This window comes from Brachionichthys hirsutus, chromosome 8 (genome assembly GCF_040956055.1).
Source record: "Brachionichthys hirsutus isolate HB-005 chromosome 8, CSIRO-AGI_Bhir_v1, whole genome shotgun sequence".
Classification (NCBI taxonomy): domain Eukaryota; kingdom Metazoa; phylum Chordata; class Actinopteri; order Lophiiformes; family Brachionichthyidae; genus Brachionichthys; species Brachionichthys hirsutus.
Genome location: NC_090904.1, coordinates 15,304,276 through 15,330,993, shown reverse-complemented (window position 1 = coordinate 15,330,993; position 26,718 = coordinate 15,304,276). Strand labels below are relative to the sequence as shown.

The 26,718-nt window shown below is 45.9% G+C and overlaps 1 protein-coding gene across 1 annotated transcript in view; it reads right to left on the bottom strand.

Annotated features, from left to right (window-relative positions):
* The window catches only part of fer1l4 (fer-1 like family member 4), a 51,250-nt gene that overhangs the window by 13,657 nt on the left and 10,875 nt on the right, over window positions 1-26,718 (bottom strand). The window contains exons 7-35 of the mRNA XM_068742029.1: window positions 23,175-23,336; window positions 22,995-23,055; window positions 22,639-22,770; window positions 22,136-22,198; window positions 21,759-21,843; window positions 21,517-21,685; window positions 21,031-21,211; window positions 18,958-19,144; window positions 18,697-18,776; window positions 18,491-18,616; window positions 18,306-18,372; window positions 15,870-15,973; window positions 15,425-15,533; window positions 14,247-14,475; window positions 11,331-11,463; window positions 11,127-11,227; window positions 10,949-11,036; window positions 10,760-10,876; window positions 10,514-10,666; window positions 10,132-10,327; window positions 9,892-10,016; window positions 9,395-9,529; window positions 9,106-9,279; window positions 7,087-7,197; window positions 6,713-6,874; window positions 6,364-6,538; window positions 1,466-1,587; window positions 1,258-1,371; window positions 65-104 (exon numbers count right to left, since the gene is read on the bottom strand). Of these exons, the coding sequence (XP_068598130.1) occupies window positions 65-104; window positions 1,258-1,371; window positions 1,466-1,587; window positions 6,364-6,538; window positions 6,713-6,874; window positions 7,087-7,197; window positions 9,106-9,279; window positions 9,395-9,529; window positions 9,892-10,016; window positions 10,132-10,327; window positions 10,514-10,666; window positions 10,760-10,876; window positions 10,949-11,036; window positions 11,127-11,227; window positions 11,331-11,463; window positions 14,247-14,475; window positions 15,425-15,533; window positions 15,870-15,973; window positions 18,306-18,372; window positions 18,491-18,616; window positions 18,697-18,776; window positions 18,958-19,144; window positions 21,031-21,211; window positions 21,517-21,685; window positions 21,759-21,843; window positions 22,136-22,198; window positions 22,639-22,770; window positions 22,995-23,055; window positions 23,175-23,336 (3,701 nt within the window). The remainder of the gene's footprint in view (window positions 1-64; window positions 105-1,257; window positions 1,372-1,465; window positions 1,588-6,363; window positions 6,539-6,712; window positions 6,875-7,086; window positions 7,198-9,105; window positions 9,280-9,394; window positions 9,530-9,891; window positions 10,017-10,131; window positions 10,328-10,513; window positions 10,667-10,759; window positions 10,877-10,948; window positions 11,037-11,126; window positions 11,228-11,330; window positions 11,464-14,246; window positions 14,476-15,424; window positions 15,534-15,869; window positions 15,974-18,305; window positions 18,373-18,490; window positions 18,617-18,696; window positions 18,777-18,957; window positions 19,145-21,030; window positions 21,212-21,516; window positions 21,686-21,758; window positions 21,844-22,135; window positions 22,199-22,638; window positions 22,771-22,994; window positions 23,056-23,174; window positions 23,337-26,718) is intronic.

Genomic DNA, 26,718 nt, shown 5'->3' with positions numbered 1-26,718 from the left:
TGATCGTCATTTTTTTTCTCATTTAGCATTTTCAACACCTTTGTGTAACAAAACAAAAGCAAACCTGTATCTGCTTGCTCTTCCATTGCCTCCTCCTCAATAGCCTGAAAACAAAGAAGGCATCAGATAATGATAAAGAACTAATATAAAAACGTCTGTCGTATGTTATCTCCTTCAAGCTCGGGTCCTCTACCAGAGACCTGGAAGATTGAGGGTTCTAGCAGGATCTTAGCTGTCCCTGGGACTGCGCTCTTCTGGACGGAGATGTCGTACGTTGTTCCTGGTATCTTCTGGAGCCATGCAACCTGCTTGGGGGTTGCTGCCCCTATCACAACTGGAGCCATGTACCCAGCTTGGGGGTTGCTGCCCTGATCACTACTGGAGCAATGCACCCAGCTTGGGGGTTGCTGCCCTGATCACTACTGGAGCAATGCACCCAGCTTGGGGGTTGCTGCCCCTAGTGCCCCGATCACTACTGGAGCAATGCACCCAGCTTGGGGGTTGCTGCCCTGATCACTACTGGAGCAATGCACCCAGCTTGGGGGTTGCTGCCCTGATCACTACTGGAGCAATGCACCCAGCTTGGGGGTTGCTGCCCCAATCACTACTGGAGCCATGCACCCAGCTTGGGGGTTGCTGCCCCGATCACTACTGGAGCAATGCACCCAGCTTGGGGGTTGCTGCCCCGATCACTACTGGAGCCATGCACCCAGCTCGGGGGTTGCTGCCCCTAGTGCCCCGATCACTACTGGCACCGCTGTTACCTTCCCTCCCCACATTTTCTGCAGCTCTTCCATCAGTTCTTGGTATTTCTCCAGCTCTTCGTGTTCTTTCTTCCTGATGTTCTGTCGCTCTGGATTTCTACATCTATCACTACCGCTGTCTCCTGATGTTTGTCCACCACTATGTCAGGCTGGTTGGACATCACCAGTTTGGCCCCCCGGATCTGGAAGTCCCACAGGATCGTGGCTTGATTGTTCTCGACCACTTTTGGAGGTGTCCTCCATCTTCACTCTGGGGTTTCCAGTCGGTATTCGGTACAAATGTTCCTGTACACTATGCCCACAACCTGGTTATGTCGTTCCATGTATGCATTGCCTGTCAGCATCTTACCCCCTGCTGTGATGTGCTGCACTGCGACTTATACTCTGGTGTGACGGCATATAAATCGCTCGACAGAGAAAATACGGTAAGTCAATATTTTATCTTCAACATATAAAGTGTTAACATAAACAGACAGGTAAATCAGTGTCTCACCTTTTTTTCTATCTCCTCCAGTGAAGCATAGTATTTTGACCACCAATCCAATTCCTCCTTCTCTGGTGGCTCTTCTTCTAGCTCCTCCTCCTTAATCAGCTTGTTTAGAGGAGACTGGTGAGGTAAATGGTAAAAAATAATGAATCACTCGTTCATCCTTTATTTAATTGATTTATCTTGAGGAGATGGGGGAAACTTTAAGACACACAGCAGTCAGCTTTATGGGGTTGATGCGAATCCTTGAGTGTTTAATGTTCAGGTTGCTGAGTCCAATGTTCTTCACTGACTTCAGAGTGTTGGCCTTGACCGTAGTTTGCCTCAGTGGAGAAACTGAAAGAGAAATCAAAAAAACTTGCTGTAACTCATCAGATATATTCTGAAATATGAATACATTTAGTGTCATTCAATTTTGGCTCAAATCAGCTGATTAAAATAACCTTGTTAACACAACTGATATATCACTCTATTGTCTATTACACCTTCACCCAAATACAAAATTTGTCCAATCAGAGCACAACCAGCAGAACTATGAAGAACAGGCTTACCACCAACTGAAGTTCTTCCCGTGCCAACTACAAACACCCTAGCTCAAAATGTAATTGCAATCTGCAATAAAAAGAGGAGTAAGGCAGAGCAGAGGCCAAACAGAGGGAATATGATGACCTGTATGAAGGTTAGATAGTAAAGAGGGAGAGAAGGATCTGAACAGGCTGGACAGACAGCGAGACAGAGACAGGAAGGATGTCCAGCATGTTAGAGTGATGAAGAGTAGAGACAGGAAGGATGTCCAGCATGTTAGAGTGATGAAGAGTAGAGACAGGAAGGATGTCCAGCATGTTAGAGTGATGAAGAGTAGAGACAGGAAGGATGTTCAGCATGTTAGTGATGAAGAGTAGAAACAGGAAGGATGTTCAGCATGTTAGAGTGATGAAGAGTAGACAGGAAGGATGTTCAGCATGTTAGAGTGATGAAGAGTAGAGACAGGAAGGATGTTCAGCATGTTAGAGTGATGAAGAGTAGAGACAGGAAGGATGTTCAGCATGTTAGAGTGATGAAGAGTAGAGACAGGAAGGATGTTCAGCATGTTAGTGATGAAGAGTAGAAACAGGAAGGATGTTCAGCATGTTAGAGTGATGAAGAGTAGAGACAGGAAGGATGTTCAGCATGTTAGAGTGATGAAGAGTAGACAGGAAGGATGTTCAGCATGTTAGAGTGATGAAGAGTAGAGACAGGAAGGATGTTCAGCATGTTAGAGTGATGAAGAGTAGACAGGAAGGATGTTCAGCATGTTAGAGTGATGAAGAGTAGAGACAGGAAGGATGTTCAGCATGTTAGAGTGATGAAGAGTAGAGACAGGAAGGATGTTCAGCATGTTAGTGATGAAGAGTAGAAACAGGAAGGATGTTCAGCATGTTAGAGTGATGAAGAGTAGAGACAGGAAGGATGTTCAGCATGTTAGAGTGATGAAGAGTAGACAGGAAGGATGTTCAGCATGTTAGAGTGATGAAGAGTAGAGACAGGAAGGATGTTCAGCATGTTAGAGTGATGAAGAGTAGAGACAGGAAGGATGTTCAGCATGTTAGAGTGATGAAGAGTAGAGACAGGAAGGATGTTCAGCATGTCAGAGTGATGAAGAGTAGAGACAGGAAGGATGTTCAGCATGTTAGAGTGATGAAGAGTAGAGACAGGAAGGATGTTCAGCATGTTAGAGTGATGAAGAGTAGAGACAGGAAGGATGTTCAGCATGTCAGAGTGATGAAGAGTAGAGACAGGAAGGATGTTCAGCATGTTAGAGTGATGAAGAGTAGAGACAGGAAGGATGTTCAGCATGTTAGAGTGATGAAGAGTAGAGACAGGAAGTATGTTCAGCATGTTAGAGTGATGAAGAGTAGAGACAGGAAGGATGTTCAGCATGTTAGAGTGATGAAGAGTAGAGACAGGAAGGATGTTCAGCATGTTAGAGTGATGAAGAGTAGAGACAGGAAGGATGTTCAGCATGTTAGAGTGATGAAGAGGAGAGACAGGAAGGATGTTCAGCATGTTAGAGTGATGAAGAGTAGAGACAGGAAGGATGTTCAGCATGTTAGAGTGATGAAGAGTAGAGACAGGAAGGATGTTCAGCATGTTCGAGTGATGAAGAGTAGAGACAGGAAGGATGTTCAGCATGTTAGAGTGATGAAGAGTAGAGACAGGAAGGATGTTCAGCATGTCAGAGTGATGAAGAGTAGAGACAGGAAGGATGTTCAGCATGTTAGAGTGATGAAGAGTAGAGACAGGAAGGATGTTCAGCATGTTAGTGATGAAGAGTAGAGACAGGAAGGATGTTCAGCATGTTAGAGTGATGAAGAGTAGAGACAGGAAGGATGTTCAGCATGTCAGAGTGATGAAGAGTAGAGACAGGAAGGATGTTCAGCATGTTAGAGTGATGAAGAGTAGAGACAGGAAGGATGTTCAGCATGTTAGAGTGATGAAGAGTAGAGACAGGAAGTATGTTCAGCATGTTAGAGTGATGAAGAGTAGAGACAGGAAGGATGTTCAGCATGTTAGAGTGATGAAGAGTAGAGACAGGAAGGATGTTCAGCATGTTAGAGTGATGAAGAGTAGAGACAGGAAGGATGTTCAGCATGTTAGAGTGATGAAGAGTAGAGACAGGAAGGATGTTCAGCATGTTAGAGTGATGAAGAGGAGAGACAGGAAGGATGTTCAGCATGTTAGAGTGATGAAGAGTAGAGACAGGAAGGATGTTCAGCATGTTAGAGTGATGAAGAGTAGAGACAGGAAGGATGTTCAGCATGTTCGAGTGATGAAGAGTAGAGACAGGAAGGATGTTCAGCATGTTAGAGTGATGAAGAGTAGAGACAGGAAGGATGTTCAGCATGTCAGAGTGATGAAGAGTAGAGACAGGAAGGATGTTCAGCATGTTAGAGTGATGAAGAGTAGAGACAGGAAGGATGTTCAGCATGTTAGTGATGAAGAGTAGAGACAGGAAGGATGTTCAGCATGTTAGAGTGATGAAGAGTAGAGACAGGAAGGATGTTCAGCATGTTAGTGATGAAGAGTAGAGACAGGAAGGATGTTCAGCATGTTAGAGTGATGAAGAGTAGAGACAGGAAGGATGTTCAGCATGTTAGAGTGATGAAGAGTAGAGATGAAGGTGTTGACAGAGACCAGTAGTGTGTAGGAAGATGGAATAAGTATTTAGAGGAATTAATGAATGAGTAAAATGAGAAAGAACAAAGGGGAGTAGAGGAACCTGTTGTGGACCAGGAAGTGTTGAAGATTAGCACGAGTGAAGTTAGAAAGGCGATGAAGAGGATGAAGAATGGGAAGGCAGTTGGACCAGACGACATACCTGTGGAGGTATGGAAGTGTCTAGGAGAGGAAGCTGTTGAGTTTTTAACCGGGTAGTTTAATACAATCCTAGAGGAAGAAGATGAAGAGGAACGGAGGAGAAGAGTTCTGGTGTCCATTTTCAAGAAGAAGGGAGACAAACAGAGTTGTGGAAACTATAGAGGATAAAGCTGATGAGATACGATGAAGTTATGGGAAAAGGTGTTTGAGGCTAGACTAAGGACAGAAGTACGTATTTGTTAGCAGCAGTATGTCTTTATGCCAATGGAAAGTACTACAGACGCAATGTTAGCATTGAGGCTAGCAATGGAGAAGTACAGGGAAGGTCAGAAGAAGCTGCATCGTGTCTTTGTAGATCTAGAGAAAGTCTAGGACAGGGGGGTCAGAGAGGTACTGTGGTACTGCAGGAGGTACTGTAGTACTGTATGAGGTACTGTGGCACTGCATGAGGATGTCTGGAGTGGCAGAGAAGTACATCAGAGTAGTTCAGGACATGTAGGACAGCAGTGAAGTGTGCAGTAGGAGTAACAGGGGAGTTTAGTGTAGAGGTGGGATGCACCAGGGATCAGCTCACAGCCCCTTTTCGGTTGCCATGGTGATGGATAGACTAACAGATGAGGTGAGACAGGAAGCTCCTCTGAATATGATGTTTGCAGATGACATTGTGATCTGCAGGTAGAGGAGAATCTAGAGAAGTGGAGGTCTGCTCTAGAAAAGAGAGGGATGAAGGTGAGCAGGAGTAAAACAGAGTACATGTGTGTACATGAGAAGGTCCCAGGGGGGACAGTGAAGCTACAAGGAAGAGACGTAAAGAAGGGAGAGGACTTCAGGTACCTCGGGTCAACAGAGCAGAGTGATGGAGAGAATGTGGAAAGGAGGTGAAGAATCGTGTGCAGGCAGGCTGGAACGGGGGGAGGAAAGTATCAGGTGTGCTCTCTGATAGGACGAAGGGACAGGTCTACAAGACAGTGGTGAGGACAGCCATGATGGACGGCTTAGAGACAGTGGTGAGGACAGCCATGATGGACGGCTTAGAGACAGTGGTGAGGACAGCCATGATGGATGGCTTAGAGACAGTGGTGAGGACAGCCATGATGGACGGCTTAGAGACAGTGTCTCTGAGGAGAAGACAGGAGGCGGAGCTAGAAGTGGAGGAGATGAAGATGCTGAGGTTCTCCTGGGGAGTGACCAGGTTGGACAGGATTAGAAATGAGACAATAAGAGGGACAGTGAAGGTTGGACAGGATTAGAAATGAGACAATAAGAAGGACAGTTTGGAGACAAGGTCAGAGAGACCAGACTTTGATGGTTTGGACATGTCCAGAGGAGAGACAGGGACTATATCGGTAGAAGGATGCTGAGGATGGAACTGCCAGGGAACAGGACTAGAGGACGACCCAGGAGAAGAGACATGGACGTAGTGAGGGAGGACATGAGAGTGGCTGGTGTTGGGGAGGACGATGCAAAGGACAGGGTGAGGTGGAGAAGGTAGATTTGCTGTGGCGACCCCTCAGGGGACAAGAAGAAAGTACAGTACAGGTGGTCCTCACTTAATGACGTACTTACCAAAATCTAAAAGTAACGCCGTTGTTACGTGAGGACCGCCTGTAGTCATTTAAAACCTTTAACATCTGCCTTCTGGATTCAGTCTCTGCGTAACAATGTCAGTTCTAACCGTTGAACAGAGTGTCTGCTCAACGGTACATGTTATTGGTATTTATCACAGTATATATCATTGTTTCTAACAGCTTTTACCCTTCTTTGGTTTTGGTTCTTCCTCCTCCTCTGGCTCACCCCCAAGCTCAGGTGGGCCATAATCCATGAGGCTCTGGACCACATAGGATCCGACCAGAGCAAGCCGACCAAATGCCCGATGCTCCACCACAAATATGGTCAGAGGAGGGTGGAGGTACGCCTGTTCTGGCAGCTCCTAATGGGACCCAAACAGGAAGAAGAAAGGGGAAGAACAATGTCAGCCATGTTGGTCTGGCTTCCATAAACTGGGCACATCCTCCATATTCAGCGTGCTGCAGTCGTTTGAACCAGCCCTGCGGACTTGAGTGCCCATCGCGAATGTAAGTAGCCATCACACTCAGAAACTGACCACGTCAATATAACGAACTATTTCTTTAAAATTGGGATGGATCTTGAAGTTCTCAATTTCTTCTGACTCCAGCTGTCGTCCTGCACACTCCATCCTCATCATAGGGCGCGACACCTCAAACAGCTCCACCCGCTTCAGGTCTCGCAACCCCCAGAACAGCATCTAATCACACAGACACAAGAATGCAACGTCACAGATTTGAAGGCCTGTGTGTTACACGGTCTCAGCTGATGCCTCAGGAAAGAAAGGTGTTCTCTCTCTTTCTTGCAGCTTGTGGTTTGCTTTAATTTGCCTTTGATCTCATGGGTACCAGCTGAGTTAGGGCATTGTAACACCGTCACAAAAACACTTTATGGTGGCAGCTTGTGTCAGACCTCAATCCTGAAGGTCCTCAGAACAGGTTGGATTCCTTCTGGGATGATGTAATATTTCTTATCATCCAAGAAAGTCAGTTCCTGAGGGTCCACGCTGACGGAGAGACAGGGCTGTAGAGAATGACAGAATAAAATCATGCATGTTAAGGGATCATTTTTTAACAACTGCTTTGATGTTTCTGTTCATCATGTCTACTACTACAACTACTACTACTACTACTACTTTACTTTACTTTCGGTTTGTCCTGTGAGGGGTTGCAGTGCAAATCAACCTTCTCCTTTGCATCGTCCTCCCCAACACCAGCCACTCTCATGTCCTCCCTCACTACGTCCATGTCTCTTCTCCTGGGTCGTCCTCTAGCCCTGTCTTTTGCATCGTCCTCCCCAACACCAGCCACTCTCATGTCCTCCCTCACTACGTCCATGTCTCTTCTCCTGGGTCGTCCTCTAGTCCTGTCCTTTGCATCGTCCTCCCCAACACCAGCCACTCTCATGTCCTCCCTCACTCCTCTGGACATGTCCAAACCATCAAAGTCTGGTCTCTCTGACCTTGTCTCCAAAACGTCTAACCTTCACTGTCCCTCTTATTGTCTCATTTCTAATGCTCTCCAACATGTCTGTCAGTACAGAAAACTTTCTATGAGCATCGTTGGCAGGAAGGTGTCATTGCCAGTGAGATGACGGACGTGTTGGATGTAAATCTACTGTTGATTCTATTAATCTAAAGAATTAAACTGAAAGGGAGCGCACCGGAAATGTTGGAAAGGGCTGGTTGGATTCCAACCTTATTGCCTGTGTGTGGATTTCATTTCATTTCACTTTCTAACCGCTTATTCCGTAATCGGGTCGCGGGCCAAGCTGGAGCCAATCCCAGCAGTCAATGGGCGAGAGGCAGGGGACACCCTGGACAAGCCGCCAGTTCATCGCAGGGCAACACAGAGACAGACAACCAGCCACACACACACGGGCAATTTAGTGTCACCAATCAGCCTAGGCTGCATGTTTTTGGTGGTGGGAGGAAGCCGGAGAACCCGGAGAGAACCCACGCAGACACGGGGAGAACATGCAAACTCCTCACAGAATGGCCACAAGCCAGAGACGAACCTGCGACCATCTCGCTGTGAGGCAACAGTGCTTACCACTGCGCCACCGAGCCGCCATTGTGTGGATTTTATATTACAATATTTCAAATGAAGGCATTTGAGAAAGACTATTATACAAAGTGTCTTAACGTAGTGCTTTCAGTTCATTAAATATTGGAAGTGCCTCCCTCCAAAGAACTATTGAAAGACTTTTTGGTTCCATCTGAAGTGACATTATTGACTTTACAGAGAGTATCTGCTGCCTGATGGACAGCATACCAGATAGCATACTGCATGTATTGTGTTGGGTATGCCAGGTGATTTTTGCAATGGGGAGTGTCCTCACCACGCAACACGGAGGTTCGGACAGTCAAAACGATGGCACTGTTTTGTACCGACGCGGCGTCTGAGAGGAATCTCTTCTAAAATTCAAGATTAATCAAAACAACTATTTCTCACGTATTGGCTCCTCCCCTTTCAGTGAATTGTGTCAGGCCTCACAAAATTCTTTCAAAATAAATTATATACTGTTCTGAATAAAAAATGTCAGAACCAATACTGTAATGAAAGAAGCTAACTACTTGTTACTCACGTTTGGTGTTTTGTTCAAACTACTGCACATCATCGACTTCTAATGACTGTTTATTCCATTTCCTATCAAACTGCTTTGACCAACCTTTTTAAGGAACAGAACCAAGAAACTTGAATTTCTACTGTGTGTTTGGGAAAATAGAGCAGAGATTGATTCATCCACTGCTGAATGCATTTCCCCTTTAAAAAGCAAGAAACTCGGATTATTAAACGTTTGGGATTACTGGGAGTCAACAGTTCTGGACTGAAGAGTGCCAGGTGCTTCACAAGGTAAAAATGATGGAAGTATTATGATCAGAAATGATGGACAGAACCACCAAATTAGTTGCAAAAGAACAGGCGCCACCTCTCCAATCCCAGAGTAGTCGAGCTCAATCAGCTCAAAGGTAGCCAACAGCTCGCCAGCAGGGACCCGCCCCATGTTGATGTTAAAGAAACGGAGGCGGGGCTTCTGGTAGTACTGCTCCACAGTTTTGAACTCGGGCTCAGCAAAGGCCCTGCCTAGAGGCTTGGGAGCACCCTGTACACAAGAAACACACACACTCAGGATGTAATAGCACGTCTCCCTGAATGAATGAATGAATGAATGAATGAATGAACAGAAGCTGGTTAAAGAATAAATGAAGAAGTTTAACCAAGTTGTCATAGCTGTAGATGCTGATGATGATGAGAGGCGGGTCTTGTTGGAGCTCCTCCGGTGTTCCCTCCAGTAAAACTCGATCAAACAACAAACACTCACACCAAGCTGGAGAGAGAGTGTCTGAGATCACCTACACACACACACACACACACACACACACACACACACACATAAATGCACAGACACACACGACGTGTATAAAAGCACGAGTTCAAGTAACAGTCTTCTAATTTTATGCAAAAGTTGAGTTTAAATTGGTCGTCATGGTCACATGCTTGGAATATAGCGTTTGTAATAGAACATACAGGTACTTGTTATTACTTTGTGGTTCATGTCTCAACAAATACAGGTGTTGTAATATGATACTAAGCTGGTCAGACTGGTAACAAGCAAAGAGTGATTTGTTCCTCCATCGAGGACATTGATGCATTTTGTCATCGACACGCTTCTTCACTGAATGATTAGTGCAACCAGCGTGGCAGCGCTACACACCCTGGTGGCCTGGCATTGTGTGGAGAAGACCACCTTGGCAAAGGGATCTGATAGGCCGTTATCTCCAGCTGCCATCAGGCCACGCCCCTGGTATAGGTGACATCGCAGCTGGAAATACCTGCTGTCTGCAAACAGAATGTAGGGTTACCTTCACTGATCGGAGCAGCTGCTAAGTCCAGGTTCTGAGTACTATCCCGTAGGGAATCCGTCCTCCCTCCTGAACGAGGTCAGCTGACTCACCCTGGCAGGAAAGACTCAGAGGAAGCTTTCTAAACCCAGCTGAGAGCTGTCTCCTCTGCTGCTCTTCGTCTTCTTCATAAACTGGATCAAACTCTGTTGGCAAGGAGACGGTGGCCTCTTTGCTATATTTGGCTAGACCAAGCCACAGGAAGGCCTCCACCTTTGCAAAGATTTCACTCGCTGCACTCCCTGGAGACTAGAGAGAGAGAGTGTTAACCGTTGTCACAATTGTTGCTGATAATCAGCAAACATAATTGATTTTAGACAATCATTTTAAACATAAGGATCAATTGTGATGTCATAGACAGAATGGGAGCATCATCTCTGATTTTAGAGACAGAGAGACAGACTTCGTGTCTGATTACAGGAGGCCAATGGCTACCTTCATGTAGAGTGTGGTGACGCGGCCACAATCCCGCCCCCTCTGCTCTTCCACCAATGAGAAGAGGATGGAGTAGGCAGGGATCCTGACATAAGCCAATCGCTTTCTTCCTTTCAGTAACCAGAGAAATACATCTGGGATTGTGGTTTGGGGCTGGAGAGAAGAGGGCGGGGTCAAAGGTGTGAGACGTGAGACGAGCTGGACACCCTGCTTGTGCTTGTGCTGACATGTATTGTGTTAAATCACCTCTTTAGCCAGTTGACGAAGAGTCTTGAGGAGTTTCCTGCTATTCATCAAATGCTGTTTGGCCATCCGCCTGGTCATCCTCCGCCGAGCCCTCACTGCCTGCCTGGCTAGCAAGACCTGGTCATTGCAAAGACAGGAAGTCAGGCTGACAGGCAGGTGGATGAGGATCACAACTGAGAACACACTCACCAAATTCTTCTTGATGAATTCCCTTCTGCATCGGTCTAATTTGTTGGGGCGATTTTGAGATCTCCTGTCGGAGAAAACACTGAAGTACCTGGAGCGAGACAGACGCCAGACAACAGGGCAAAACAAGTCAGACTAAATCTCATGAACAAATCAAATCAAATTTCCGGAGGAGACTTACTTGCAGGAGGCCACCAGCTCCAGCAGCACCTCCAGCAAGCGCTCCTTTGCGTTGCTCCTGGGCCTCCTCAAGAGACTTTCAACGTCATCAAGACCAATTTCCTAGCAAAGTAGCAGGGAGCACAGACAAACAAAATGTGGCCAGTTTGACGCCAATGCATGATAGATATTGTATTAAGGACGATAAACGTCCCTTGACCCTCACCAGCCTGTCGGCCATCTTGTTGAGCCAGTTAACTTGAGAGAGACGAAAACTGTGATCTTCAAACTGACTCCAAATGAACAGGCACGGCTTCTGTTTGATGGACGGGGGCTGGAGAGGAATGCACTGGAACGACCTGGCGGACAGACGGACAGTCTTAGCCGACACTGCAGGGGGTCGTCGACTTTACGACCGCGCTCCTCTGTTGTTGGGTTCTTTCTGTTTACGATGTGTTTTTACTGACGAGTGTACGACAGCTCTCACCCACGATGTCGACCAATCATGACGCAGCATAATATACTTAATTTAACATGGGCCGATTTACGACCAAGTCGGCTTACGACACGACCCTCAGAAGCGAAGCCCCTGTGATTGGGCAGTGTGTTACTGTTATGCCGATGTTCTGCTTTATCTGCATTCCCCGAGTTTTCCTCTGCTCACATGTTTTCTGTTCTGCCTCGATTGCTCATCAGACTGCAGCAGGCGGGGTTGGCTCCAGACACACCTGATCCTCATTCGGCCGGCTTCATAGATCTCCTCTCTACTCCCTTGCCAGATTATACCCTCCGCTTGCCGGGAGCTCCTGTTCTTCCTCTTTGCCCGTGGTTTTGCCGTCTCTCGCCTGCTGCAGGTCTTTGTGTGGATTTATGTATTTTTGGCTGTGATCTTTAGTTCATGTTTTGAGTTGGGACTCAAGCAGGTCTCCTTGTCTCCTTTCCTTCCAGAAGACACACCCAGTCCTCTCCTACCTGTCTCCCTGATCACCTGAGCTGTTGTATTCCAGTCTTCTGGAAGCCTCTCTTGTCCACCCAGAGTCTGTCTCACCTCTTCCCTGAAAGACACACAACACTCTTCATTCTTCAGCTTCCACCACTTTGTCCTCTGTTCTGCCTTCATCCTCTTCCTCTTCTTCACCACTAGAGTCATCTTCCTCACCACCAGCCTATGCTGGCTGGCTACACTCTCTCCTACCACGACCTTAAGGTCACCGACCTCCTCTAAACTGCTCCTCTAACTCACCTCCTACCTGTGGAGCGTAAGAACTTCTCCTTCTCCTCTAACTCACCTCCTACCTTTGGAGCGTAAGAACTTCTCCTTCTCCTCTAACTCACCTCCTACCTTTGGAGCGTAAGAACTTCTCCTTCTCCTCTAACTCACCTCCTACCTGTGGAGCGTAAGAACTTCTCCTTCTCCTCTAACTCACCTCCTACCTGTGGAGCGTAAGAACTTCTCCTTCTCCTCTAACTCACCTCCTACCTGTGGAGCGTAAGAACTTCTCCTTCTCCTCTAACTCACCTCCTACCTGTGGAGCGTAAGAACTTCTCCTTCTCCTCTAACTCACCTCCTACCTGTGGAGCGTAAGAACTTCTCCTTCTCCTCTAACTCACCTCCTACCTGTGGAGCGTAAGAACTTCTTCTCCTCTAACTCACCTCCTACCTGTGGAGCGTAAGAACTTCTCCTTCTCCTCTAGAACACATCCTTCAGGATAACTCCTCCTCCATTCCTCTTTCCTCTCCTCCGTTATAAACAACTTGAATCCTGCTCCTCAGCTTCTAGCCTTGCTTCCTTTCCTCCTGGTCTCCTGGACACACATCAACCTTCCTCCTCCTCTTCATCATGTCCACCGGCTCTCTAGCTTTTCCCGTCATCGTCCCAACATTCAGAGTCTCTACTCTCAGTCCTGAACTCTTCCATTCCCTCTTCTCTCGCTGCTGATGCACTCATCTTCCTCCTCCTCTTCATCTCTGTGTTCAGCAGTTTCCAGCAGCGTCCCGTGGGTTAACAACGCTGCTGGCGGTCGTTATTAAGCCGGGCTTCGACCGATCCAGTACCGGGTATGTCTTTCTTATTTAAGGTGATTAGCATCTTCAATTTTGGAGAATTTTTTCGCCGGATTCTCTGCATTTATCCGGCTTGGAACCGGCGTAATGGAGAAACTGGCTGTGCTATGTTAGCTCCTGCTAACTGCACTACCCGTGCCACCATGAGGCTGCACTTTTTGTTGGAAGAAGTTATTGTATTTATTGTTAAAGAAGTACAGGATGTTCCCTGCGCCTCCGACTATGCATTCTGGGGTCCGCACCAAAGTCCAGAACTTAACATAACTTTATTTTTATATGTATTGTATTTGTTTCAAAATAAAAAATACATAATAGTCAGTGTGTAAATGACCTATGGGTCTCTGTCCCATTGGATAATATGTTTAATCAAAAAGTGAAACTAGCCAGTTAAAACTATGTACGTTGTTATGGAACCACTATGAGAAGCTAATGGTTAATTCATCCATCTGAGCCACTTCGTCTTGCATTCAGGATTATTTGTGTCCTGTTGTAATTATATTACATCTTCACTTGAAGCATATCAGTATTGTGCTTTAAAGAAAGTGTTCCATGACAATACAGACTTACAGAGCAAATTCATTGAGCTACCACGTTGGCCAATATGCCAACTGTTGGTGGCAACAGAGGTTCAGCGTTTCGGGTTCGGGTCACTTCAGCATGTAAATGGGCAAGAGAAATGATCAAAGTTGTGAAAGCAAAAGTGACGTATGGGAGTGAATGTTCCTGTTTTGTATGCTTAAAATCTCTTTCAATAACTTTGAACATCTACCCAATCCAATTAATGTGCAACAGCAAGGGGGCGTATTCTTGGGGCAATAACTCCTGAAAGGACCTTGGAAATAAGGTAAAACTGATGTGACAGTTGTCGAGGACACACAGCTAGAAGACCTGCAGGAAAACGTTCCTTGGGAAGCAGAATAAGAACCGATTTATTTGCCGTTGCCAGTGAAATAATTTATAAACTCGGGAGGATTCTCTGGGGGACCGTCCAAGAATACACTTATGAGATAATCCATCACCCAGAATGCCATGGGTTGGAATATGGATGGATGATTGCTCAGTAGTTATTTACAGTACCTGTCATACTCCGTGGGCTGGGGTCTCATGGAATCAGACACAGATCTGTTTTCAGGCTCGGGATTCAAAACCTCCTCTCTGTCCAGCTCCTCCTCTGAGTCAAGCAGTCTTTGCTCTTCGTCATTCAGGTCTTCTCTGCTTGAACTCAGCTCCTCTCGGCTCCTCCTCAGCTCCTCTCGGCTCTGGTTCTTCTTGGATCTCCTAATTTCGACTGCCTTCCCATTGTTCCCTGTAAGTAACGGATCATCCGATAAATGTCCATTCCTTGATGAGCTTAAAATGGCGAGGTCACATTTTGTCTCCACACTGCAGTGGGAATCAACTGCTGTCAAATGATTTAGATTTTTGTCGGTTTCATCTCAGTGATGTTTGATTTCATGTAACCTGATAGTAGTTGTCGTAAAGTTCATGCATGCATTGAAATTGCCTGTATTTATTTTTCATAATGATAATTCAAGGCTGAGCAATGACATCAAAGTCAAATGATTCGTCAGCAAAGTTACACTGATTGAAGATTATGGTAAACGTCCTTTTACTGTGCAGATTGGAACAGTGATTGTCAAGTGTAATTAATTATTGTCTGCTAATAATATAGCATTGTTGAGTGTCTGTTCTGTAAAACAGACTGGCAGAGTAATGTAATACTCCTCTATCTCAGTAGGTGGCGACATTGCTCGAGTTTTCCACGACTTCTGCGTGATCTGAGCTTTAAAAGCTGCAAACAGAGATCTGTCTGTGCGTTGCATTCGTCCGAACGGGCCGGGGTTCCACACCGAGTGAGATTGTCATTGTATTTACTGTATTCGGCTACACAGTGTCATTTCGTAACAGGATTTATCAATGAACAATGTGCCAACACTGGGTCAGAAAACTATTTTTTCAGAATAAGCCATTTACACAATGAATGAAAATGAAAACTGTCTAATTCCTGAATTGTAGCATGTGCCTTTGTCTTAATTTAAAATAGAGTCAAAAGCACACTTCCATTGGACTGTTGGCTGGACATTTAAGGACATTACCTAAATTATTATGGAACACCTTATTCTTATTTGATTAAATCCTCAAGAAAATGATTTTGTGGGTAAATCATTCATCATATCGCATGGTCTACACTGTAACTGGCAGTTTTAGCACAAATGTGTCTATCAGCTGTCCGGCATAAAGAATGCACTGTTCACCTATGGAGAGTTCAAAGGTCATCAGTTTGGTTCCTACTGACGGGTCCATCATTGTGATTTCAAACAGCGAGGTGAACAAAAGAAAATCTTCACTCTCTCCTAGGAAACCCTGTGGACACAAAGAAGACGCTGTGGACACAAAGAAGACGCTGTCGACACGTTGCAGACAAATAAACAGGCAAGGATGTGGAACCTCCTCCAAGTCTCACCAGTGGAGCTTAAGAAGAACCCTAACCCTAACCCTAACCCTAACCCTAACCCTAACCCTAACCCTATTCAAGCCTTTGTCCTCATCTAGCACTAACCCAAATTTAAATTGTCCCTGCTTTGTTGTTTCTTTAAAATCTATGTATAATGGATACAAATGCTGAATAAAGCATAATACTAAATGGAAAAAGACCAAAACTAAATGATGATGATGATGATGATGGTGGTGAACCCTGACCTCTGGCAGTGGATGGGTCTCCTCAACGGACACGGTAACGGACTCCGGGACTTCGACTCCTGCCTCTCCTGCCTCTTCTGTTATTCTGCTGGAAGCCATTGATGCTGATGAACGTAAACAAATGTTCAATCACGCAGACTTTCTGAACTTTATGAACTTTATGAACTTTATGAACTTTATAAACTTTATGAACTTTATGTCCAAGAACAAGGGAACAAACACGTGACGTCTCTAACGAGATTGGATTCGATAAAACGTTGTCTTTTGTCTGTCTCTGGCTGTCTCTGTCTGTCTCTGACTGTCTCTGACTGTCTCTGTCTCTCTCTGTCTGTCTCTGTCTATCTCTGTCTGTCTCTGTCTGTCTCTGTCTGTCTCTGACTGTCTCTGACTGTCTCTGTCTGTCTCTGACTGTCTCTGTCTATCTCTGACTGTCTCTGTCTATCTCTGTCTGTCTGTCTGTCTCTGACTGTCTCTGACTGTCTCTGTCTGTCTCTGTCTGTCTGTCTGTCTCTGTCTATCTCTGTCTGTCTCTGACTGTCTCTGTCTGTCTCTGTCTGTCTCTGTCTATCTCTGTCTGTCTCTGACTGTCTCTGTCTGTCTCTGTCTGTCTCTGTCTGTCTGTCTGTCTCTGTCTGTCTCTGACTGTCTCTGTCTGTCTCTGTCTATCTCTGTCTGTCTCTGTCTGTCTCTGTCTGTCTCTGTCTGTCTCTGTCTATCTCTGACTGTCTCTGACTGTCTCTGTCTGTCTCTGTCTATCTCTGTCTGTCTCTGACTGTCTCTGTCTGTCTCTGTCTGTCTCTGTCTGTCTGTCTGTCTCTGTCTGTCTCTGTCTATCTCTGTCTGTCTCTGTCTGTCTCTGTCTGTCTCTGTCTGTCTCTGTTTATCTCTGTCTGTCTCTGTCTGTCTCTGTCTGTTTCTGTCTGTCTCTGTCTGTCTCTGACTGTCTCTGTCTATCTCTGTCTGTCTGTCTGTCTCTGACTGTCTCTGTCTGTCTCTGTCTGTCTCTGTTTATCTCTGTCTGTCTCTGTCTGTCTCTGTCTGTTTCTGTCTGTCTCTGTCTGTCTCTGTCTGTCTCTGTCTATCTCTGACTGTCTCTGACTGTCTCTGTCTGTCTCTGTCTGTCTCTGACTGTCTCTGTCTATCTCTGTCTGTCTGTCTGTCTGTCTCTGACTGTCTCTGACTGTCTCTGTCTGTCTCTGTCTGTCTCTGTCTGTCTCTGACTGTCTCTGTCTGTCTCTGTCTGTCTCTGTCTATCTCTGACTGTCTCTGACTGTCTCTGTCTGTCTCTGTCTGTCTCTGTCTGTCTCTGACTGTCTCTGTCTATCTCTGTCTGTCTGTCTGTCTCTGACTGTCTCTGACTGTCTCTGTCTGTCTCTGTCTGTCTGTCTGTCTCTGTCTATCTCTGTCTGTCTCTGACTGTCTCTGTCTGTCTCTGTCTGTCTCTGTCTGTCTGTCTGTCTCTGTCTGTCTCTGACTGTCTCTGTCTGTCTCTGTCTATCTCTGTCTGTCTCTGTCTGTCTCTGTCTGTCTCTGTCTGTCTCTGTCTGTCTCTGTTTATCTCTGTCTGTCTCTGTCTGTCTCTGTCTGTTTCTGTCTGTCTCTGTCTGTCTCTGACTGTCTCTGTCTATCTCTGTCTGTCTGTCTGTCTCTGACTGTCTCTGTCTGTCTCTGTCTGTCTCTGTTTATCTCTGTCTGTCTCTGTCCGTCTCTGTCTGTCTCTGTCTGTCTCTGTCTATCTCTGACTGTCTCTGACTGTCTCTGTCTGTCTCTGTCTGTCTCTGTCTGTCTGTCGCTATCTCTGTCTGTCTCTGACTGTCTCTGTCTGTCTCTCTGTCTGTCTCTGTCTGTCTCTGTCTGTCTGTCTCTATCTCTGTCTGTCTCCCGCTCCATAAAGCGTCTCGTTCAAAGTGTTTACCACACACTAAAACATGTTTGCCCATTTTCTCTGGAACATTAGCACCAGAAATAAACTTTATGCAGGGAAAATGCTGTAGAGCGTGGACGGGCAGAACGCAGACACGGGGAGCCACGCCACCCGGCTGCTCTCACCGCGAGCAGCGGCTCGACTCGGCGCTCCTCGCGGATGACGGAGCGTCTCACCCGATCTCTGAGGGGAGCCCAGCCCCCCCACGGAGGAAACTCATTTCAGCCACTTGTGCCAGCGACCTTGTTCTTTGATCACTACCCAAAGTTCCTGGCCACAGGTGAGGGTGCACATTTACCCCTCTTGACGTCAGAAGGGGAGGGGCAAAGAAAATCAACATAATAGTCTACAAAAATGGGAAAAGGGACTTTCTCATAATATGGGACCTTTAAAATGTTCATGAGGAGAAGTTGGTTCTAGTATTTGTGCTCAATCATTTTACTGGTTCTCCTGTTTCATCAGAACTATTTGATGAAAGGACAGTTATTTATTTTTCATCACTGTCGACTGACCTTCCTTGTTCTTCTTCTTGCTGCTTCTCCTCTTCCCCATTCCCAGCTTCCCCAGAGTTCCTTTAACCTTCAATTATACACACGGGATGTCTAAGAATCAATATGTGACCTTCTACAAATAACAACTGGGCTGAATGACTGCTGGAACATGAAATGTGATGTTTTCACATTTCTCTTTGATGTACCTTTCCCATGGCACCTGAGGTGGAATCTGGTGTGACAGCAGAGGGGGAGGAGTAAACCTCTACGGAGAGACCAAGGAGGATTCGCCCACGGTAGAAGATTCCTTCACCCAGACCTTCATTCAAAGCCTGGACAAGAGAGTGTTAGCCTACTTCAATCTGATTAAATGATTAAAACGATGACGGTGATTTGGTTGGCTCTGATTGACCTGATGGACATCTCCGAGAGTTGAGTTTTGAGGAGAACCATACAGGTTAACCCAAGATGGGCCGAATGTGGGGTTAAAACCTGCAGGCAGACAACAGGCATTGCCCTGTTAACCAACACTGTAAAACAAATGTAAACTTGTAACAGTAGAAAAATGAAGACCTGCATCAAAGGAGGTTTTTCTCTGCAGATGAAGACAATGCAAACTGAAAGAAAATACTGTGCATCGTATCTCTAAGAAGAGATTAACTGTGGGACATACCATTCCTTGTGGGATCAGAAATCTGCTGTAGGTCTAGGAAGTGTGTTGCCAAGGCAATGTCGCCCATCTTGGCATCGTCAAGGATCTGGACTCTGATTCGCTGAGCCAGAGGAGGAAACTGCTCAATGAAGGAGATCTCCTCATTCCAAAGCGGATAGCTAGTGGCGCTGGCGACTGACGTTTCTCCCTGACATACAAACCACACGCCTGACTATGAAGCAAGTTCGTCACACGCAGCACATTTCTTCATTATCACGAAAAAATAAAATCATCTTTTACACAGCTGAATGATCCTAGGTGTCTGACGACATCATTTCCACAGAATGGATCCCAGGTGATGCTTTTATAAGTTTGGATCTGTTATCTTGAACCTAATTTGCTTGTGAGCTGTTGGGTGTGCTGCATCATGCAGTGGAATATCAAATGTTTTAGGATTAAAGGGAATTAATCTGTACTTTCTACAACCGCTGGTAAAAGTGATGGGATCAGCAGTCTTGGAGGACGTCCATTCAGTTGTTTAATTTTGTAGAGAAAAAGCAGATCACAGACCGAAGTCGTTTAAAATGGCAACTCTCAGGCTCTAAGAAACACTAAAAGAAATCCAGAAAGAAAACATTGTGGTAGTCAACAACAATTTCTTTTTTAGATCAAGCAGAGCGAAACATTTGTGGAATCACTTAATTCTGAGGAAAAGAATTATGCAATCAAAAAAACACTTTGCACTTCACTGCACTTTTATTGGCTTGTCCCTCGGAGGGGAATTTGTTTTACAGCAATCACACACACATTCCCCAACATTTAAGGGACGTATAGAACACAATGAGTTGAGCAGCATGATTGTAAAGTTATATGTACTACATATTAAAAACAGTGCAAACCGGTGACTTGTAGACATAAACACAAGCAGGCTCACCTCCTTTCTGTCGTATTCAAGGCCCTGATGGACCAAGGAGAATTTAAATCTACACCACCTCCCGGAAAATTACGTCATCATCCCCAAACATACTTGCAACTGATGGGATATGAAAAGTGCCTAAAATGTCAAAGTAAACGTGTGCATTTATAGAAGATGTCATGACTGCCATCGCCCCAGTGCCCTTACCTGCCATGCAGGCCCCTACATCATCAATGACTGTGGAAGTCTGCATGTTTTCTTCAGGCAATTATCTTCATGCATCTCATTGGAATGGCCCGAAACAAAAGTTGGTGCCATTCCAGTTGGCACCAAGTTGGAGACGTTGACTCCAGTTTTCGTCCATTTGTTCCTCTTTTGTTTTACTGTGCATTTTCTGCTTTAGGTTTTCTGTCTTGATGCTTTGACGTTGTCCTTGGTCTACCAGCTAGGGTGACCAGACGTCCCGCACAATGCAGGACGTCTGGTCACCCTACTACCGGCATGCTTGCCTTTTACATCCTTCCTATGTTGTTGCTACTTGGTCCAGAGTTTAGACACCGCTGACATCTTTTGCAACATTCTGTAATGATTTAACTTCTAACTGTTTCACCTGACAGCTCTGGTGTTGGAGCCATGATACGTGTCAGTCCACTTGGTGCAACGGCTCGCCAAGGTGTGAGGACTCCTTTTTACCTGCAGACTAAGGAGCAGATTTAATCTGATGCAGGTGTTATTTTTGGAAATGGAAATTTACAGGGTGATTCCATATTTATTTCCTCAGAATTTAGTGATTCCACAAATTGTTCCCTCTGCTTGATCTAAAAAAGCAATTGTTGTTGACTACCACAATTTTGGTTTTTTTTCTTTCAGAGCCATAAAGTTGCCAAACGGAATGACTTCCGTTTTGTTGTATGTCTGTGATCTGCTTTTTTTCTACAAAATTAAACAACTGAGAAGAGTTCATTATTTGTGCTTGGGGTTGTAGGTTTTTAGGTCCTACGAGCGCTGGGGTAATGGGCCCCTGAAAGAACAATCAGACAGTCTAATAACCTTGAGCAATGACCTTTTTGGCACCTGAAACGAAAGCAAATAGATTTGGTCCTGTTGAAACAGTTTAATTCTCTGAGCATGGCCGGGGTTAGAGTAGAAAGCAAATCTGCTTGTCCGTGTCTGAATACCTGTTGGCCAGCGAAGGTCACCTGTACATAGGGATCAATAAAGACTGTCCGATCTGTGACTTTTGCCATTTTTGCCATTAGACCTGAATCCATGGTGGGCAGGCCCTCGGCCCTGTAGATCCGAATACGGAACCTAGCCCATGGACGCTCAGTAGCCATACCTCGAGGAAGCAGCAGGTTCCTGAGAAGAAAAAAGAAAGGCAGCATGAGAACCCTGTAGGACCAATGACTGGCCAAGAGGCCAATGCATCACGGGGCCACACATAGACAAACAACCCTGTCCCCACACGTGGGAGTAAACTGGAGACCCCGGAGAGAACCCACACTAACCCACACTCAATGCATAGGAATGGGGTGAGGGAGTCCAAAGTGGTCCACACCTCATTTTTGTCAGGGTCTCAAATATGTGTATTGATTCACCAAACACCAAATCATACTGTTTGGTGTTTGGGTCCATATTGATCATGAGCAACAATGTTTACGGACTTTTCAATGTCCTCAGTGGCTCCTGATGTGGAAGTCGGTGGTAGACTGGGAATGTTCAGAGCATCTCCCTTCATCAGCACACCGAGACTGGCCTTCACAAAGCCCTTGATCCCTGACCTAGTGTCCATTGGGTCTGAGAGAGGAGCCCACTTTTGGTAGAACCTGTGGTCTGAAGATGCAGAAAGGTCAGTGGGTATCGCAGTACTATGATCAGTGCACTGCAGTCAGAGCAGTACTGGTACCTGGTTGTTTGTACACAGTAGAGATGTCAATCTTGAATGTTCCAATGTGGGTCATCAGGAAGGCCAGCGTTTTTCTGTGGACCACCTGAGAAGAGGTGACATTAGAGGTGTTCAGGCTCACCGTGGTAACTACATTCTCAAAGACGAGACGATGGTAATCGTCTCACCCGGGGTGAGGCGTCTCCCTCTCACACCTACGGACAATTTGGAGAAACCAGTTCACCTGAGCTGCATGTTTTTGGAGGTGGGAGGAGAACTCGAAGAGAACCCACGCAGACACGGTGAGAACAAACGCCACACAGAAAAGCCCCGGACTCAAACCAAGCGCTACCCACTGCGCCACCATGCTGCCTCCAGTCGAAACCAACGGAACTGACCTTGATCTCGATGACTTTATCAAAGAGGATCTGTGGATCCTCGTGAAAATCAAACTGGAAGTTCTGAAAGAAACAGACATATGTATCATATTTTACTGTTCAATACTCAGTTGTACTTCATTCTACTATACTGTATTGTTCTTTAAAGTGCTGTAATGTGTCAACTGTACACAATTCTACTTGACTACACTCTATTATTTTATACTCTACAGTACTGTACTTTCTTCAACTCTACTGTGTTATACTAAGCTGTATGATACTGTATTTTATTTTACTGCAATGCAGTAACTGTTCTTTGTTTATTGTATTACATTATGTAGTACTGCTATGTACTGCAGTATACAATTTATGTACTATGCTGACTTGTAATATTTTCCTACAGCACTGCATTACATTATTATGCAGTACTGGTGTACTGTTCAGTGCTTAACTAGCATAGTGTACTGTATTGTGTCTTGTTGGTGTACTGTACAGTGCTACTGTACTGTATTTTCCTACTGTACCTCGTTGTAGAAGGGGCAGTTGGTGGATTTCTGTGTCTGAGTGTGTTTTTTCTGATTTCCCACCCTGATGAAAACTGCAGGATTGATGTTGACTCCAACCAGCTTCTGAGCCTCCAGGATGCTCACATTCACCTGAACATACAAACAAACACATACCGGTACTTATGTGCCTTGACAGTACAGTAGTAGTAGTAGTTATTATAAATCCATTGTGCATAGAAATGGGATTACCCTGAGTAATCTAGATTCTAGAGGAAGTAAATGCTGAATAAAGCACCTGTGCTACCTTGCTTAGCTGGTTATTCTTTAACATGGATCCAAATGAGCAATTGAAATAGAGAGATCAATTAGCTCACCTGGAAGCTCTGGACTCTGGGTGTTGCTGCAACAACACTTGAGGACATTGGCCTGGAACGACTACAAAAATCAAATGCGCACACACACACACACACACACACACATTATTGACTGATTAGTATTGCATGCCCTAGATGAGTTGATCGAACTCAGGTAACCATTCATCATTATGAGGAGACCTCAGCAGAGGAGTAAAGATCACATTGGAGGACTCCAAGTCCAAAAGGTCATCATCATAATCGTCATCGTCATCATCGTCATCATCTCCAGTCCGGACCAGGCTCCGCCCCAGACGTCGAGCATCTCTCTCCAGTTGATCTGGGCGAGCAAGACTTAGCTGACTGACAATGGGGAGAGAGAGAGAGAGTTTCCTAAAATACTTTGTTGAGTTGTAAAACTACAGAAAGGAAATTTGGTGGTCAGGTGTCATCTGTCAAAATGTGTGCCAGCTGATAGGCTCCACCTTCCTAACATCAGCCCCATATTGAACACCTGCACATTCAAGCATGAGTACACATCAGGATTATTACCAATCGCTCAGTACTAATGAAAAGATGGGTTCTATATTCTCCATATATAAGGAAACAGGCATTATCTTGACACAAATAAAATAAAAATAACAACAATTAATTCATTTTCTTAACCGGTTAATTTGAAAATCCAGGTCACGAGATCTACTGGAGCCTTTCCCAGCAGTCTACGGGCGAGAGGCGGGGTCTCGCCCGCGGGGCAAGACCCCAGGCAGACACAGGGAGAACGTGCCATGATGTGCCAGGAATCGGCCTGCAGATAAGTCCAGATTTGCTTTCCGGCTGTACGGGCAATCATTAGTCAATAAATGTTTCACTATGAGACCAACTCAAATGTGTTCTGTTACGATACTCCGGATTCCATCCTTTACAGACGCCCTCAGGCAGGATTTAACTTCCTGCGGTGCCTCCCCCATCTCCTGCCCGTTCCCACTCCCGAATGCCTTCAGGAGTGGGAACGTCAGGACAGCCTTGACCTCCTTGCCTACCCAGGGGTTGTTATTTGGGTAACTGACTGTCCTGACAGGAACCACCGTGTGCACACAAAAGTGGAAACAGTCTGTCATACACTGTGCCGCCCCCCTTTACATCCTCCCCATGTCCCAGTCCCAGTCCCAGTCTCAGTCTGCTTCCAGGGACCATCTCCTGACCTGCAAACCTGTCACAGGCAGCCTCTTCAACATATGTGGGCTGCAGGAGAACTAGGTTATGATCAGAGCAGAGGCGGTGCTAGAGCCGGCCTCCTGTGCTGTCTCAGGGTCCGCCTTTGGTGGAATGTAAACAGGCAACATACAGTGCACGAGAGAACTCACGTGCTACGTAATAGGGCCTGACACCAACAGCTATTAGCTCCAGAGCCTTCACAGTTGCATGTCCCGGGTGGCACCATCTCCTGTTGACGTAAAGGATCGGACTACCTCCTTTCTTCCCAGTCTTATTTGTGTCCCAGTAGCTCGGCTAGAGGAGAAGCCGGTTACTTTGACGTTAGCATCAGTTAGCCACGTCTTTGTGAAGATCAACAAGCTGGCCTCCTCCCTGTAGCACTGGCCAGTCCTGCATGGTGCCATCGGTTCATCGGAGGGAATGGAAGGCTGAACTTGCCTCCGGCTAGTGGCATTAGCTTAGCATTTTTTGTTTTCCCACCGTGAATGCCTCGGTACCTCTGTCGTATCTCGGCTGGGATGAGATCCCAAATGCCGGGTTCTCCTCTTGTTCTCGTGGATAGCATTGCCTCCCTGGAGGACACTAGTCCAGTACTACTGCATGCAGTAACACATGCAGTAGTACTGGACTAGTAATGCAGTAGCTTGTGGTGCGGTTATCCATAACAAGTATAAAATTAAAGCTGCGAGCAGCCTTGAGAGGTTCCTCGAACCCGGCGCACGTTGGAGCCTGGCGCAAGTTGGGGTTCACGTTTATTCGCAATCCACAAATGTCAGACACATCCGTACGTCCTCTAGACGTGACCCTGATGAAGCGTGTCAAGTTTGGGACCGATCCGACAATGTATGCTCCTGTTCCTGTAGGTGGCGCTAAGACTATCACCGTCAATGGCATGTACTCGAGTTCAGGTCTGGACTCTCATCCAGCGTGTGAAATTTGGAGACTGTCGGACCGTGCAAAGTGAAGCTCCAACAGCCATGCACATCATAGCAAAACATCAAAGTTCACAAGGCCGCCACGGCAACAGCGATTGGCGAAAACACAAACGCTTGGAAATTTAGCATCGTCAATGCGTCGTGAGGCCGTCGCCCGACTTTGAGATCGATATCTCGAAACCTCTAGGAGGAGTATCGCAAAGTTCGAGACCTATAAAAGGGGAAAATGGCACATTCAAACGTGGCCTGTGACCTCATCGTTCGATCAATCAAAAATCCCTTCGCAATTTAACGTTGCGGGTACTTGGCGATTACGTCATCCAAATTCGACGTGAATCCGATAAAGCGTCTGGGAGGAGTGCATCAAAGTATGCCAAAAAACGTACAAAATCCAATATGGCCGACATCCGGGTGGGCGGGGCTAAAGAAAGCCAATTACAAATACGTCTGGAATGACGATTTGGACGTTCCTAACAAATTTGGTGACTATCGGACAAACTACGTTCAAACTACGGCCTCCCGTGCATTAGGGGGCGCTCTGGAGTCCCAGAAACACGCCGAGAGCAATCGCTTTACGAGCAAGTCAAGTTGGCAGATGCCCATCTCTTGACCGATTTTCAAGAGTTTTCGCGTATGTTGAGGGGGTCAAAGCTACGCTACAAGGGAAAAAAAACAAGGGGGCGCCAAAGAGCCAATATGCAACCAAAAGTTAAAATTACACAATCAAATTCTCGGAAGTACCGTTGCGAACCTGCGCGTAAAGTTTTGTGGGTTTTCGTTGATGCTAAAGTCCTCAAAAACGCGTTCGTACATTTCAAATCTTCGCACGCCGTCCAAGATGGCTGACTTCCTGTTTGCGTAAAAAATTTCAAAAATATTTACTAGGCTCGGGACTCCCAGAGGTACGACATACTTGGATTTCGTGACGATCCGAGTACCTTTCCGGAGAAAAACCACCCTTAGGTGGCGCTATGGAACCCGAAGGCGATATCAAATTCCAGATTTAGAAACTAGACACCAGATCTGATACTCCATATAGTTTTCAAGCCCCTAGGTGCCCGGGAAGTGCCTCAAAAAGGCATTTGCAAATAATAATAATAATCTCTAGAACTAGAAAAACAATAGGTTCCTTGAACCTCTGTTCTCGGAACCTAATAATCTCTAGAACTAGAAAAACAATAGGTTCCTTGAACCTCTGTTCTCGGAACCTAATAACAACAGAGGGAAGCCTGCCACGTCTCACACATACGTAGATCAAGGATCTTTATATCTACATATTTTACTATTTGCATTGTTGCAATTGCTGCATCCCATGCTGGAGCTGCAGTCCAACATGTGAACGTGTGAACAAGATTTGATCTCTGAAAGGTCTGTGTCTCAAATCTTCCAGATCAGGACACTCCCTGACACGCTGGTTCATGGACCAGAGTCCATATGCTGGCCGGTTTTCTAGACTCAAACCTGGATATTGCATTTCAGACAGTGCACAGAAACCTGATGACTATTTTTTTCTGGATAGATATCTCAAAGGTTTTGCATCTGTACCTCCAGCATTCTGCCTTAAGGGCACCTCTGCGCTACCCAGGAGGTCGTCT